Source organism: Chiloscyllium plagiosum, unplaced genomic scaffold (genome assembly GCF_037043375.1).
Source record: "Chiloscyllium plagiosum isolate Xiang-an unplaced genomic scaffold, Cpla_swu_hap1 HiC_scaffold_12, whole genome shotgun sequence".
Lineage (NCBI taxonomy): Eukaryota > Metazoa > Chordata > Chondrichthyes > Orectolobiformes > Hemiscylliidae > Chiloscyllium > Chiloscyllium plagiosum.
Genome location: NW_028270150.1, coordinates 53,377,954 through 53,395,740, shown reverse-complemented (window position 1 = coordinate 53,395,740; position 17,787 = coordinate 53,377,954). Strand labels below are relative to the sequence as shown.

The 17,787-nt window shown below is 39.2% G+C and overlaps 1 protein-coding gene across 1 annotated transcript in view; it reads right to left on the bottom strand.

Annotated features, from left to right (window-relative positions):
- Positions 1-2,209: 2,209 nt before the first annotated feature.
- The window catches only part of maoa (monoamine oxidase a), a 170,711-nt gene continuing 155,133 nt past the window's right edge, over positions 2,210-17,787 (bottom strand). The window contains exons 12-15 of the mRNA XM_043700856.2: positions 17,217-17,314; positions 15,414-15,525; positions 6,353-6,415; positions 2,210-4,615 (exon numbers count right to left, since the gene is read on the bottom strand). Coding sequence (XP_043556791.1) covers positions 4,460-4,615; positions 6,353-6,415; positions 15,414-15,525; positions 17,217-17,314 — 429 coding nt within the window. The 3' untranslated portion in view covers positions 2,210-4,459. The remainder of the gene's footprint in view (positions 4,616-6,352; positions 6,416-15,413; positions 15,526-17,216; positions 17,315-17,787) is intronic.

The window sequence follows — 17,787 nt, the reverse complement described above, 5'->3', positions numbered from 1 at the left end:
CACTGAGCCAGATATGACAATGTGCAGACAGATGGGATTAGTTTAAGATGATACCATGGTCAGCACAGACATGGTGGGCCAATAGGCCTGTTCCTGCGCTGTACTGTTCAATGTTCTATGTCAAATAGAATGGGATGGGTTGCGCAGTTCGCTCCTGGGTCTGGATCACTATGTTGGGAGCTGTCCCAGCTCTACAAACCAACAGCCAGGAGAGAGTGCTTTGAAACGTCAGATTTTTTCCAGGGAGGGAAGTTTCTGGAAGTTATGATGGGGGACCCTGGAAAGGGTGTGGTGAATACCAGGGACAGACCTGGTTGGGTAGAAGGCTAGCATCAGTGTACTACGTCCTTTTTAGAAAGCAATAAAACAAAAACCCTCGGGCTTTTATTTCATCCCCTGACGTACTCATCTTACCCATCATGAGACCTCATGTCCTTTACCCACATTCTATGGCTCCTTATACATCTCCAATAGTCCTTCAGAGTCCCTATGCCAACTTAGTGATAAAGGGCTTATGCTCCTCGGATGCTGCCTGACCTGCTGTACTTTTCCAGCAACACTCGACTCTGACCTTCAGCATCTGCAGTCCTTTCTTCTATGCCAACTTAGTACCAATCCTGGCCCCAATTTGCCCTTATACCTACCAAGCCAACTCATCCACCATGGGCACTCATTGGGACCAATGCCCAGATGACAAAGTTGTTAAATGTCTACTGAAGAATTCACCATCTCAAAAAACAATATTGTCATTTTTAAAAACAAAGTCAGTGCATTTAATATCCATTAATTTCTTACACCAACAAACATCCCACTTCAAAGAGGCTATAATCACCCGGAGATATCAATGTCAATTGCAGGCATCCAACTCTGATAATGGAAGGTTGTGAAATCAGTCATGCAGTGCTACTCCAGAGTGAAGTAGAAAACAATCATATTCCAGACAGTCCTAAAGAAAAATTTGAAAGGGCACATGTTTTAAGAGCCTTGACACTCATTTCTGACAGCTCCTATTGGCAGTTATTTTTGACAACTCACTTAGTAGTTCCAATAATTGATGTACATTCATGTCCACTTTTAAGAATTCCAAAGGGGACCTTACACCTCCCAAAGAGTACTTTACATTCCCAAATATTATCCTGGAACCAGATATGCAAAGGGATTCCTTACATTTCCAAAATGGTACTTTACCTCTCTGAACAACTCCTGATAGCTCTAATTTGCACAGATTCTGTTTGCTCCCCTTAGCTAATAAAAATCAGATGTGACTGGAGGTATCTGCTGTATTATATGGGTAGTTGCCTCTGTTAACTACAATGTGCAGTTTTGGAACCTGTGCTCATTCCCTGTCTCCTGAAAATGATAGATACCATGTACTGGAGCAGATCTTCCAGATTCACACCTCTTAAGTTAATTTTATGATGGAGAGAGTTTCCATTATTGCAATAATGCAGGCTAAAGTGTCTGTTCCAACATTTTAAATTTGCTGGTGCTAATTTACCCAACCAGGTGCTAATTTCTTTCAGCCTAGTAAAAGCAGTTGGTGCAGCCTTAATCATATTTAGTTCTTCTCAGTTAGAGAGGGCTGTTGCCTTAGGTTATTATATATAAGACAGTTACTAGAACCAGCAACAGCTATATTGTTTACATTACAAACTTTATCCAGTTTAGATCTTTTTTTCTCATGATGGGTAAGATGAGTACGTCAGGTGGAAAATATGTTAGTCAAAATAAGTAATAAAACCCAAAATATGAACAAGGAAAGTGTTTACAATTTTTCTACATGCACTATGTACAGAAAAACTCTAATTTGGGAACTCAAGACTCTGAAGGAGTGAAACTGGTTTACAGTGACAACAGTCAATGGACTCACTGAATGGGCTACTTATTAAAAGCAAGTGCAGATTTTATTTAACATTTACTTGTAAAGTATTGCCAAGATTTTAAATTTCAAAGTATGTAAATATAGCTGTTAGAATAAGAACTAGTTTCTGAAAAGAATTTGAACTATCATTCTCTGAATTTCAATGGAAAGAAAATTGGACAAGCAAAAAGCTGCTAGTTCTTTTCAAGCCCATTTTGCACTAACAATGTTAACTAATTTCACTCCTATTTGTCTGGTTTTGTCTACTACCCCACTCACAATGTATGTAGTATGATCCATTGAAGGGCAATACCTTTCAAGCATACTTTCAAATGACTTTTACTCAGCAATATTTTCAGTTTTTATTACCAGATCAGTAATCAACAATATTTGTCAGATGCCATATTAGCACAAAGTTGATTTAAAACACTCAATTTCACAAGATTTGTTCATAAAGATTTTACAGCAAATATTTCATTACTTAAGCGTATGCCGTCATCCGTTGTTCAACTGTCTTACACAAGTTACTTGCCATTTCTCAAAATTACCTGCATTAGTCGTTAACATTTTTTTACAGCATCAAGAAATGACCGATGTCTTGTCATGCTGATTGCTGGTCTTGTGCAAAATTAAATATTAGTTATGTCAAACAACCACAGAAAACACCCTAGAAACTCAGCAGAAGGGATCTAAGGGGCAACTTTTTCACACAGAGGAGTATGGAATGAGCTGCCAGAGAAAGTGGTGGAGGCTGGTACAATTATAACATTTAAAAGGCATCTGGATAGGTAGATGAATAGGGAGGGTTTAGAGGGATATGGCCCAAGTGCTGGTAAATGGGACTAGGTTAATTTAGGATATCTGGTTGGCATAGATGAGTTGGACCGAAGGGTCTGTTTCCATGCTGAACATCTCTATGACTTTGAGATCTGGCAGCATTTGTGGAGATAGAAACTGAGTTAATGTTTTGAGACTGACAAAAGTCTTGTTCAGAACTTCCTTGAGTTCTAAAGTCATATCAGACTCAAAATGCTAACAATGTTGCTCTTTATACAGATGCTGCCAGACTTACTGAATTTCTCCAGTATATTTCTGTGTTTATTTCTGACTTCCAGCATTCGCTGTATTTTGCTTTTAGTTATAGCAAGCATGAGCTTTGCACACAATTCAAACAAAACACTGATTTACTTATCAATCATCACATTACAGGTGTCACCTGGTTTACATTGTCCATGTACCAGTGTAGAAATAAAATGTTATAATTGACAATATAAAACTTTGAAATGTTACAGCTTGAAAGTGTGCACACTGAAAAGACACAGTCACATAGGCACTTGAGAAAATATAACACCACAAAGGGATAAGGCACAAAGACAAAACTCACAAAGTCTTCGGAGAGACAGAATCAGCATCACTGTAAAATGTTCAAATACACCGATTTTACCAAAGACACTGATACCCAAGTTGCATTATCCATCACTGTATTTCCATATTTGTTTTAGCACAATTACACTGAACATACACTGATGTTTACAAATATTCTTAACACTTTGGATTAATTGCACTGTAGTGTCACTTTTTGAAATACATTTTTTTAAAAACAGTAGCTCATCGTTATGCAACATTGGCTTGAAAATTTTATCAGTTTCTTTTAAGAATGGTTTTTAATAACTGTTGAAACTCATGATTAAAAATATTGTGAACAAAGTATCACAATGCTGAATGTTAAAGTTGGATAACATTTGAACTTTTTTTGATAGTTAATGGTGACTGTTATGTGTTATTTTAATCAATCTAAATGTGAGTCTATGCTTCAAACATGAACTGTAGGCTTTTAAAATGAATTTCTAATGAAACAGTCACCTGTGGTGCACTGGCAGAGTATCTCAGCTCACTAAAATCTACAGGATGAGCTAATCAGATTTTCACAAAAGGTTTGGAGAGTTCCTGAAGATGCAGCACGATATACAATACTAGCCAGTCTGTCTATACAAAACTTGCCTTTCTGTAATATTTTCAAACTTTCATTGCTGCAAGATGATCATTTGTACCTGCATCTCAGGGCATTAAATGCAATTTAGGACCTTAAAAAGACTTCACTAAGGTAGATAACAAAGAAGATATTTGGTATTTTAATAACACTTAGCTTTATATATTATGCAATAATCTCTGTAATAAGATTCAGCTGCTGTAAACAGAATTATAAACAGAAATGTTCTAATGAATACACATGAACATAGTGACTAAGAATGCAATCACCAAGGAGTAGCTGTTGTCAATGTAATGTGAATGATCATGAAAATTAACATAAATTGCATCACAAAGATAACCAATACATGCAAAATCATGGATTCCTATTAGCAACTGCAAGTTCAATTATGACTTATTATGGTTCAGTGGTTGAAGAATCCAAAGAACTCACAAAGAAATAGGGGTATGCAATTACATTTTCATTTGTAGTTTTCCTCATGGGAAACTAAATTATTGTATGAATCACCAGAGCAGAGAAAGGTTTAGAAGATTAGTACAGTGGGCAGATGGTGACTGTAAATCTGTGCACTAAGGAAGAGGTGATGGGTCTGGCTTTGAAGTACCTCCTCAGTTCTTTCTGAGTAGACCTTTTTGATATGCAAAGAGCCCCACAGCAGCTGCAGAAGTCAGAAATGTTGACCATCCAAAAAACTTCAAACATCCGGGAACTGAAGGCATGTTTCTCTCCCAGAATGTTGTCTTGATTGGAAGCGCAGGAACGTCCTGAAAGAAATACCTACATCAGGAGTGGTGTTACAGAAATGAAATTTTCACTAAGCAAACATTGCCTCAACCAAACAAGGACACAAATCAGTTTGCTGGTTCAGGATCACACCATGTAACCTGCTAACATCTGGCTCCACTGAGGCTGGCAGCACACAAACGTCATGCTGCCTCCTAATTTGCCTGATATTGACCTAATGTCAGTGAAGGAATAACAGGAGTGTGTGGTTTGGAGGGTGACTTTTAGGTGGTGATGTTCCTATTCATCTACTCCCTTGTGTTCCTAGGTGGAAGAGGCCACAAGTTTGGAAGGTGCAGTCCAAGGGGGTGTGACAAGTTGTTGCAGTACAAACTTGTATATGGTACAAACTTGTTTCTACTGTGAGTCAAGGTCAATGGAGCAAATGTTTAAGATTGGATGCTAATCAAATGGGCTGCTTTGACCTGGACGTGTCTAAGTGTTGTTAGAGCTTCACTCATCCAGGCATGTGAAGAGCATTCCAATTGACCTCTGACCTGTGCCTTGTAGATTTTTTGTCAGGCTTTGAGGAGCCAAGAGATGAGAAGCACATTTCTCAGCTTCTGACTTGCATTGGAATAACAGTATTTATATGATTGATCCAGTTAGGTTCGTCCTCGTCAGTGTTAACCCCAGGAGATTGCTAATGGGGAATCCAGTGATGCTAATGTGATTGAATGTCAAGGGGTGATAATCAGGTTCACTCTTACTGGAAGTGTTCATTCCCTTGCACTTGTATGGCTCAGGTGTTACTTGCCACTTGTCAGCTCAAGTTTGAATGCTGTCATAACAAATGAAGGAACTAACCAGCTAATCTTTAAGTTTCAATTGATAGAACAATAAAAAAAAACTGTGGAGACTTTACCTCTGAATCAAATATAGACTAACAATATCTGAGAAGTTCTATAGAGAGACAATAAAGAAAAACAGTCTCATGGTTAAGTATGGCAATTTTTGAGGAAGTAGACAACATTCAGTTTGAAAATCAAGGGGGGAGGCATCTGAAGACTGCATCAGTACACAAGAACGTGCACATGACCAAAATGATGGAGTTAATCCGCTATAATTAACACCAATGAAACTATAGTACTAACTATTTTAATTATGTACAGAACAATTGATTTAAAGCAGCTGGAGGTCCCAGTTAATGAATCCGAGGATTGACAGATAAAATGTGAAGTTGTAATTGTCAGTTAGGATATCTATTTGACTGCAGTCAGTACACAATCAAGGTCGAGTTGCCATCATTAGAGAGAAATGACTGGTGGTGATTTAACCTGAGGGCCACCATGTCTCAGGTGAGGGGCAAGGTTGAGAAGGAGAGTCCTTCTTGGTAACCTCAGCCAGTGTGGAAATAGAACCTACATTGAATCATAGAATCCCTATAGTGCAGAATCAGGCCACTTGGCCCATCAATTCAAAACCGACCCTCTGGACAGCATCCTAACTAGACCCCATCCCTATCTCTGTAACCCCACATTTCCCCTGGCCAATCCACCTAACCTGCACATCTTTGACATTGGGAGGAAACCAGAACACCTGGAGGAAACCCACACAGACACGGGAGACCATGCAAACTCTACACAATTAGTGGCCAGAGGGTGGGATCGAACCCAGGTCCCTTACCCTGTGAGGCGGCAGTGCTAACCACGGAGCCACACTGTCAGCTTTGCAAACCAACCATCCGTACCACAGGATAGAAATGTTCAGAAACTCACCAAAGATGGTGGCTCAGGTTGCCAGATCTCACTTTTTGAAATCATTCCCATTTCATGCAGGATCTGAAAGAGGGAAAAATAATGCACACAAGTATATTTTAACAGACGTGAATTACTTTTCCCAACAATGCATTTACCCTCAGTAACAGGAAATTGGCTGACAGATACAATTTATCTTATAATTACCAACTAACTACTGATTTCACATACTACCGAAACAGTAATGCAAGTTTAAATCAGCACACCTTCACTATTGCCTACCAACATCACCAGGGCAACATTTCTGTGTATTTCTGTATTTAGACTATTACAGAGCCAGCATTTTTATTCAGACTAACCCTCTGAACCTTATTAAGATTATTCCAGGGTTAATTTTCCATGTAATTGAGGCAGAAAAAGGTACCACCTTCTAACAACACATCAGAAAATAGTGGCATGTCCTAATATGGGTTGTCACTGAACAATATCATTTATAATCAAGCAGGCTGTATCCTCAAAACTGAAGGAATATATTTTATAATTGTGGTATACTTTGCTTAGAGATTATAATTATCAATTACAATTACTCTCTGCCAGATTAGCTCAGCAGCTTCAACTCTGAGCGAGTAGATTATGGATTAAAGCAGTATGAGATATGGGAATATACTCTAAGGTGATATTTCAATGCAATATTGAGGAAGTTGAACTTTTCTTTGAATGATATGCTAAATCAAAGAATGGTCTACCTGTAGGTGAATGTGAAAGATTCCAGTATCAATAAAGAGCAGAAATACCCTCCAACTCTGCCTAACATCATCAAAACAGATTGGCTGGTCATTTATTCTATTGCTATGAATAGGCTATGCATTTGCCTACTGAAGAACTTTAAAAGTAATTATTTGGCTCTGAAACACTTTGGAAGACCATGAGAATATGAAAAGTGCTGATTACATTTCAAGTTAAAGTTGAATTTTTTTCTTCCATCAATCATCTAATTTTCAAGTCAAATGTCAATATAAACTGAAGTAATTTTTCAGAACTGCAATCACCTTCAAGTCAAATTTTATACAACATATTTCAACAGCTTTCCAATTAAAAATCTTCCCATAAAATTGAAAATTCAGTCTGCCTGACTAGACATCATAAATGAATGACTAACGAGCAATGAATTCGTTCACAGACTGCAAGCTCATCCCCAGGGTGAAGATAGTTCAATGAACTGGAAATTCTCCCGCCCTCTCCAGTGAAGCATTGACATAGAAAAAAAACTTGGTCCACTAGCTACAATAGCACTCAAAACCCTGAATGATTGAATATTAGTAGAAGAATGAAGAGTTTATGGTAGTTAATGCCCAAATAAAATACTTGATATTAACTTGAAAATATCAGATTATGTTGTGAATACTACTGTTTTCCATTCGTGGAGAAGATAAAACTGAGTAAAATACTTGCAAATTAATAGCACACCTTCAATGAAACATTTAAAAGGGAATTTCACAATGCACTCTTTTAAAACTGTAAGTTTATTTTGCAGAATAAAGCTGTTCCTTTACTGAATAGCAGGATTAAAATGAATTATGTCCATACAATTAACTTTATTTTCATGTGCTTTAGTAGTGTGTGAAGTCAATTATACCAATGATGTCAAGGAATATTTGATGTTAACTCAATATTAACAATTGTTAAGTATGGGTTAGTTTGGACTATTGATTATAATGTAATTATAGCGAAGAAAATTTTCATTTGTTTCTCTGAGTTGATCTGTCTAAAAATATCTATTGCAGCATCCAATAGGTATAAAGAGGGAATTCTACAGCTTAAGCCCGAGACAGCTGTAAACACTACCATCAATCACAGGCCTAAGGAATAGAGGAAGGATATAATTCCAGACAAAATTTGGAAAGGCAGAATTCTCAGATCATGGAAGGTTGAACAAAGTTCCAAAGACAGGTAGGTGAGAAACCATGTAGAGATCTGAAAATGAGGATGAGAATTTTAAAATTCCGATGTTGGAGGACAGGGAGCCAGCAGAGGTAGATGTGAACAGGACTTGGTGCAGTCAGAATACAGCATATTTTGTATGACCTCAAGTTTACAGAGGGCTGAACGTGAGAGGGAGGCTGACTAGAAGGGCAGGGATAGCAAGATCATAAATGAGAACTTCAGCAGCAGGTAAGCTTAGGTGAGGGTAATGTAATTAAGGTAAAAGTAAGCAGTCTTTGTGATAAAGAGAATATCAAGCCGGACGTTTGGCAGCTAGTAACTGTGCACTAAAGGCCCTGTGTTCTAAGAAAGCAATGAGAACCAAGTTATTGCAGCAGTCAATGTGCACTAAGAAAGCAATGTGAAATATCTAGAGGCTGGCAGCAGTAAGTGCAGAATGAGCAATTACACCAAGAAAGGGAGATCTGAGGGGCTAAATGATGATCAAATCCCAATTTTCACTAATTCGGAGATGTCTCCACCATAGTGAAAGTGCCAGAAGACATGAAGAATCGCAAATCCTGTCCTTGAAACTGGCTATTCTCATTTACTGGGGGCAGCTGGCTATTTTAATAATCAGCTGAGTCCTAAGAAGTGGGAATTCGACATCGCTGGCACCTAAAACCCCAAGTGTGGAGATTAGGGCAATCAAGAGCAGACTTGTTCTCAATGCATTTCTTTTGGCAATTAGAGAACCTCTTTGGAGAGTTGAGGTAGCCTTTTGGATATTGCTTGTGGTGGGGGTCAGGGATCCATCTGGGAAAGGCTTCCAGTATCCTTTGGAATGGATCTCACAGTTCCATTTGAGGGGAGGGTCAGGTGCTCTCCATGGACGCTGTCAAAGTTAAAAATCACACAACACCAGGTTATAGTCCAACAGGTTTATCTGGAATGCGATCAGACCTACTGAGTTTCTCCAACACTTTGCTGTTTTGATTATGGGAGATAAAAGTTGGGTCTGAGTTCTCATTTATGTTTTTGCTGTCCTTGCCCTTCTAGTCAGCCTTCCTCTCACCTTCAACCCTCTACCAACTTGAGCTTGCATAAACCTTTGTTATATTCTAACCTCCATCAAGTCCTGTTCACATCTATCTCTGCTGGCATATGTTGACTCCCTATAAAGGGCCATGGGGTGATTGGGGGCACATGAGATATGTGGGCCATAACAGATAGACACAGAGTGGCACAACAGATTTGACAGGCCTAAGGGTGGCTTCAGGGACATGGGTAAGCATGGACGGGGAATAGAAAGTGAAGGAAGAGTGTGGTGAGAGCAGCGTTTTCTGTTTTAATCTTTATTTTTCAACTTTGCATGCAGTGCTGGAGTGCCCAGGCTGGCTTTCTGCCCAGCCTGCCCTTGGGAACCAGGCAATTTCTTAAGTTCTTCCTTGGTCTCCTGACCAGACTACTGCAGCAGCCCATCATCCTGGCACCAAAAACCCGAACTGTAGTGGGCCATTTTATAAAGGTTTGGGTTTGTGGATCTGGGATTTTTCAGAATGCCGCTCTGCCAACCCATGAACAAAAATCAAAGCTAAAAAGTGTGGTGAATCCAAAATACTCCTGAATGTTAGGTTGTCAATTGCTATGTGAGACTGAACATTTGGAGTATACAGAGGATAGAATTACAGTCTATTTGGAACAAATGGATGGAAATAGAACCACTCGAGTGCAGGGAAAGAAAGGGTTGATATGTAACAGATGTAAATTAAATGGCAGAAGATTCAATAATCTAAAATACATTCAGTTGTTTCATACAGACTAGCAGATTCAATTTTAATGAGTCTCATTAGTTTTTGACAGAGCTAGAAAATGATAAGCCTGAAGACAGTAGCAGAATCCACCTCAGGGAAAGAGGCATGCTTACTGAACTCACAGTGTACCCAATGCATTCACAGAGACATGTGCTGTTTGGGTTTTCCTGTTCATTTTACTCCAGGCAGGTACAGGGGGGAAGAGAGACTGTGACATGATTGTGTGTGTGTGGGAGAAGTCATGCAGAAGAAGTTATAAAGGTGCCTCAGAAGTTTGAAAGTATCTCTCTATCCATTACCCCTATTTTGATCCTTTGGAAGACTGTTTGGAATGCCTTGGATCTCAGGACATTATAAGCAGCAAATACATTAATAGCATTAATGTTTTAACACTCAAAATATCTAATCTAAGCCCTACTTTCTAATTATTTTTAAGGATAATGAAAATTTCATTTCAAAATTAATTATATAAAAAGCCAATTAATTCTGGTGTTCTCTAATGTACTTTCAAATTAAATTTAAGTAAAATATTAAAGTTATCTCACAGGCATTAAGCCCACAAAATTATTTATGATTTTTAAAGCTGCATTGTACTATTGAAGGTATTGAAAAAAAACATTCTGATTTGACCTCTCTGTGTGCAACAAACTTGCTGTTTTTCAGATGCAATCTGAATAAATCAGAAAAGCTCAATACCATCCTTTTATGCCCAAATATTCTATCTAAATGGAAAGCAAAATAGGTTCTACAATGATTGTAATGAGGTCAGCCTGGTGGACATCATTGAATATGTGTTCCCTGATTGTAAGTGTTCATTTGGTCTCATCAAGGAGCCCTGACTGACGGGCATAAACAGGAATGTCAGAGGTTCTGTTCAGTCTGAGATCAGGCTCTGAGGAAACTGGACCAGTGTCAAGGACTCTTCATGTGTAAAGAAAAGGGTGATTTTGTGTTGGGATACTGGCCTCTGTGGAGTTATTTAAGATCCCAACTTATAAAAATAGAAAATACTGTAACTGCATTTGCAAAGAGAGAAACTGAATTGATGTTTTAAGTCAATGATCTTTTATCAGAACTGACTTTTATGAAAGGTCACACAGATCATTAATGTTAGTTCTGCTTCCTTTCACACAGATGTTACTCAGCATCTGGAGCATTTCCAGCATTTTAGATCTCCAACATCCCCAACGATTTGTTTTTCTATTAGACTTAAGCATAGATTCCCGAGGCATATCATTACCTCCTTTTTGCCAATTCGGTAACATTCATGTATCTCATTTTGCTGTTTTCTGTCTCCAGACATCTTTCTCTCTATATTGTTAGACAAACCTCTTATGCCTTAAAATCACAGAATCTCTTTATCTATACATTGACGTCATAAAATAACTCAGTTAAATTTGTCAAGCACTATCCAGGCTCTATAAATCCATGCTCCTTTTCATTCATATCTTTCCAGTTATTAACATGCATCCCATATGCATCACCTCTCTTAACTTAAAATGGGGTGGAACATTTTTCTTCAGCCCTTTAACTCAATTTCCATTTTTAAATTATTCCTATGTTATCCCTGCCCAAACCAGTTTAAGTAACCTGACATGACATGGAGCATGCTGGGCCTGCAGACGGCTGTTTTTACTCCCATTCAATATTTAAATATAATCACCATTTGATTATTTATCTCCTGTAGTGGTTCTTCCATACACCTCTGAGGTACTCCAGGACCTACTTCTGTTGTATCTCCCCTCTCAATTATAAGGTGACTTGTTTGTAGTCTCATCACTTTAACTATTTTGTACATCTTATGTGATTAGGAAAGCACTCTAATTTTCATTTATGTGCTACCAATCATTGCTTCTGCTCACTCCTTTGTATTTTGTCTTTGCCTTGATTATATCACTCATTTTTGCTACAGTCTCTAAATATATGCAATCAAAGCCTTTGACATGTTCCTTTCATTCTAAATGGAATACATTTAACCTGCAAAAGTAGAAAGCATCTGCCTGAAATGAAATACTTGTCAATACAACAATGTATTTCCCAAGCATTCTTAAACTGGTATTAAAGCAAAAAGGAGGGAAGTTAAATACAGGAAGAAAATATTTGCTCTTGTATAGAACTCCTGATATTTTTAGGATATCTGCATATGATTCATGAAAACTCACAGCTTTTGGCTGCCTTTCAAGGTCCAAGAGTGATTCAGAGATAGCTGCTGCAGACAGGACTACTGCCTCCAAACACAGTTCATGACATTTTACAAAACTATCAAACTGATGCAGAATGAAGATATGACACAGTTTGTAGTTCAACCACAACATAGTGAAACGGACCACTGGCCTCTTTAAGGGGAGGTTTCTATGCCTGGATTACACCAGTGGGACTTTGTCAGAGAGGGTGTTCTCCATCATTGTGGTATACTATGCCCTTCTCATCTGTAATCGACAAAAGTGGTAATGTCCTGGATGGAGATGAAATGGGGATCTATAGTAATCTCCTGAGATTCAAGATAAAGTTGAGGATCAACACGTTGATCAGGAGGGCTGTGCAAGAAAGCGTGGCAGAGCAATACATCACAGCACCTAAAAGGCCAGAGAGAACTAAACTTTCAAGATGAATGAGTTGGATTTGGACATGGTATCACTGTTGAACAATCTGTTGATAAATTAGGCAAGCAGCTCCTTCTTAGTGCAAAGCACATCTGGACCTTGCTATTTTTGCATTCCTTGCCGTATAATTTGGCTGACTAAATGACTCCTTACCTATGTGGCTGTATGCTTAATGGGTGATCCCACTTTAAAGTATATGCACATTACACGTTCTACCAACCATTAAGATAAAGCAGCAGGCACTATCAGTACACTAACATTGCATGGCACTAAGGTTAGGTAGCTCTAAAGGCTGCCTTCAGATATCACACCTGTACAAAGTAAAAGCAGTTTTTCCACAGATGCTGCCAGTTATGCTGAGTTTCTCCAGCATTTTCTGTTTGTGCAGCATATCTGAATGTTGTGCAGTGAAGCCCATCATTATAACCAGCAGGTAGAGAGGAATCCTGAGGATGCTCCTTTCTACGTTTCCATTTTCAGTATCCCTTCAATGTTTCAGAGAATGTGCGCAGATTGCTGAGTTGCCTGCATTCTCCAGGACAGCATTGAGCCTACAAGAGGCAGCACCTTAGACAGCTTTTCTTGTACATCTCCCAGCCTTGAATGGTCGCGCGTTCCCTTGAAAAATTGATAGAATAAATCTTTACTTCCAGGGATGTGGTGAATCATTGTTGGTTCTATACTCTCAAATTCTCACTCACAAGGTGAGAATAAGTCTGGAATGATGTGTGTAGGCCAGGACGAGGCACATCCTTCCACATTATATCTAATTTTATTGTTCTCCACATTGAAATGTAACACCTTAGCTGTGATCTTCAATGTAGTTTAAGGTTTCCTGATATCTGATACTATGCGAAGTCAAGACATCAGTTTCTTGTGAGAAATGTACAATGTTTGGTCATTATAACTTCCTTCATTCTTTGGATACCCAAAGAAGTTGCTCATCTCTCACTGAGAGCCTTCTGTGCTGCTTTTTGTTGGACTCTCCCTCTATTTAAGTAACAATCTGTCTTTTGATCCTTCCTATCAAAGTGCATGCCCTCACACTTTCAGTGTCAAGTGATGTGCTCACCAGATTTTACTCCTGAGTTTAATTTTGCAAGAGACTAACTTGGGTGAAAATCTCTAAGCTGATGGAGAGAGTGTGCAGGTGAAATACCTGCTGATGCATCCTCTGAGAGTTCAGTGGTTTTCTCCTGAGGTGGAAATGGAGGTGGAGGTGGAGCTGAGGGTCTCTTGGCAGAGGTTCACTGGCTATGACTTGTGTCTTTGCAATAGAAGTAATTAGTTATAACATTGTGCAGATTAAGAATGAGTTAGCCAGGGCAGTGATAGGAGAACAGCACAATGAAGCTGACTGGTCTCTTCAACCCCACAGGAGCAGTCCTGCCCCTCTCAGGCAAGGTGTATGGTTTTCTCCTTGTGGGGAATTAGGAATCTGATGTTTACTGCCATAACCAACCAGTCCCTACCCCAAATCCCCAACCCAGTCTTGGGACCTCTCAGCCAGTTAATGGGTCAATGTTTCCTGTGAGGAGGCACAAAGGGAGAGATTGGTTATGTTGGAAGTGGATGGAATAGTAGTTAGTGATCATACATATGGGGAGGGGAGGGGATGAGGTGTTCACAGTGAGTGAGTAGAAAGTGCAAGGGACAGGAACGGTTAGTTGTTTGGGAGGATGAGTAGGTGAGAGACATTGAGTGGATATGCTGCACAGAATCATAGTCCATGAGTGAGAGGCATGATGCATTGGCAGAGTTAGAGTGACTGCTGTCCTTATAAGCATGGGTACAAGAGACAAGCTAGTGGTACTATCCCTTGGGAATACATGGGTGATCAGTCACCTTCCTTTCTACACTGCTTCTTCTGGACCACTGCAGTGACCCTGGCTGCAATCTCTGTCCGGTGGCATAGCTTCCTGTGGTGTTCAGCTGGGAAACAGATAGCTTTCCTCTCCATTACTGTATTCACCAGCACCCCCAGGCCCCCGTCCATGAGGTGGGGAGATAATTTGTCTTTCTTCAAGACCAAAATTTTGTGTTCCAAAACACCAGTCAAACACTACAGCGTGAGAGCTGGCAGAGCGTCCTGGAATGTCTGAAGTAGTCTGCAGCAGCTGCGCTTTAACTACGTCACCAGAGGTGGGCATGCAGAAGGTCTCACCAGTGGTGGTCACTTCCACTTCTCTTACCATGCAATTCCCCGAGAAGCTGCCAACAGCCAAGCTTCAGAATTAATGAGGTGAAGAGCAGAAAATTACGTGAGAAAATTCATGATGGGCTAAATGCTGTGTAACTCACTGCAAAAACATGTTAACTACAAATAGAACATTTTGACTTATGTGGAGGTCTCTGCAAAAGGACTTAAGTCCATTTGCGTCTGACTTGAGGTGATGCATTGAGCTAGAGCATGAATGTTCATTAGTCTACTTATAAAGGTGTGAATTTTATTTCTGATGGGCTCAAAGACATCTGTAATGTCACATAAGTTAAATGCTTAAAACCAGCAGCAGGTGAGAGTCAACATTAAAGATGTATTAAAGTTACATGTGCTCTATAGACATATCATCTGTGCTAGGAATGTTTCCAGTTATGCAAAAAGCTGTTGCTATAATCGTTGCATTTTTTAAAAAAAAGTCACACTTGTCTAAGAACTAACTTCCCGACACCAATATACGTTCTCAATTGCTTGAAGTTTTGCTGAACAAAATGATGCAAAATGTGAGTCTATGTTTGTCCTACCTCTCTGGCTGCTCTCTCCCCAGCCTGAACAGCACCCTCCATGTATCCACTCCACTGGGTGGCTGTCTCAGTGCCAGCAAAGTAAATCCTCTGGAATGGTTGCCTCAGGATTCTTCAAAGACAAAAATATTCAATAAAAACATGATGCTTAGACTATTTCAATAGAAATGTGCCCATACACACATGCAACTAGTTAGCACTAAACGGTTCAGAATTTTTGTAACTGCAATTATTAAAAAAAAAGCTTAGTTTTGTGCTGCTTCAGCGAGAAACAGAACATAAGACCATAATGCCATAAGATATAGGAGCAAAACTAGGCCATACGTCATGCAATCTTTTTTGAAACCAGCTGACAGGTCAGTTAACATCACAAGATATTTACAGCAGGGTCATTTAGGCCATCCAATTCATGTGCGTAAAAACATTGTACCCTCCCAGCACTCCGGAAAGTGGATCTTTTGATTGTTAATTCTTTTTTATCTCAAAGGAAAAGTGGAACTGTGTAGCCATTTAATGGATACACAGAGCATATAATTTTCCTGAAAACTGGATTTTGATACTTTTGTGCTGGCACTAAGTGTCTTTGAAAAAAAAAACCAACAACTACCCAGCAACAGGGTTTGGATTAGTTGAAGTACAGTTTATTGCAGACTTGAGGAACATTTGGATCTCACATAAGCAAGCCAGATCCTCATTTTGAATTCTGAAAGTAACAACATGCAAAGACAAAAAGAAACTAAAATTCAAATTCTGACCAAGACTTAAGTCCAACTGACCAGCTACTCAGGACCTCAGTAGCTGGCAATAGCATGATATCATTGCCAAAATCCAGAAAAACATCTGCCAGAAAGTTCTCCTTTCCCCAACTGACTTGGACTGTGATTGACAATCTGTACACTTTCTTGCCCATAATTTCTACCCAGGATTGCCCTAAAATGACTGTTTGTCTTGTCCATCTGTCTGTCCTATGTGAACGAATGTCTGTGTGTTTGGATTTAGAGGACATATAATTTAAGTTTGCATATTAATAATTACTTATCTGGTTTTGCCACATGTTAAAAGATATTTGTAACAAATAAGTTATGGCTTTCCTGTTTATTAATGAAACCTGGTGTGAGTTTCTTCTATCTTAGCTAGTGCCCACATTTAGACATTCACCATCTCAGAGCGGTTAAATTGGTCACATTTCGTATTTGTGATAATTCATAGAATAGTGGGTCTTCATTTCCAGCACACCATTCAACCTGGGTCATGACATAAGTCATATCAAAATACAACTTAAAGTACAATCCATCTACTAAGTCCCAACAACGAGGGGCTTCACTCTGCATCAAACATAGGAAACAGGTATCCATGAATTCCCACTCCCCGTAGTGACATGGGCTTATGTTGTTGGCAATATTCTGCAATGCACATAGTCACTTCAGCTCACTGCATAAATGAAGGTGTGCAGATGAATTTAAGCATTTCATAAATAAGACATGTGCTGCTTCCTTATTGAATTGATAAACGAGGCACAACATGCCAAAAATACATCACAATCAACAGAAAAAACAAGAACTCTGAGTGGACAATTTACAACCTTTAATTTGATCCATTGATGTTACACCAAGATATATAGACTTCTCTGATGTACAGACGCAGGATTTTACACTGCGGAATGGCAATAAACTTGAACAAATGCTCCAAAGAGGAACCTTGACTAAATTAGCAATTTTCTGCTCTACAAGGCCTAATGTGAATCCATTCACAGTTCAGTGAGTGTTTAACTACTGATGGAGATAATCAAATTATTACACATACTTGCCATACTGAGTCATAATTCCTGGAGGGAAATACACAGTGTAACATCCACCTGAATACTGCTCTTCACACCAGTTCTTTTCTTCATAATGAATGGGCTGGACAAAAACACAAAGACACAAAAACCACACCATATTACACAAGTTTGTTCAAATACATCATTTAAAGCCTAACATTCTTGAAATTGGAAATAGATCTTTGAGGGCATGCTTTCTAAAAGACAATCTAACAGCAGGAAACTTACAGAATCTGCTAAAAATGATGGAAATTGAAGGCTAGCTTGCTCTGCTTGCATGACTGTTACTCCACTTTTAGCCTTTTACATGACAGTGAACACTCATTATATTATAATGAGGAGAAAGTGAGGTCTGCAGATGCTGGAGATCAGAGATGGAAATGTGTTGCTGGAAAAGCGCAGCAGGTCAGGCAGCATCTAGGGAACAGGAGAATTGACGTTTCGGGCATTAGCCCTTCTTCAGGAATGAGGAAAGTTGGTCCAGCAGGCTAAGATAAAAGATAGGGAGGAGGGACTTGGGGGAGGGGCGTCGGAAATGTGATAGGTGGAAAGAGG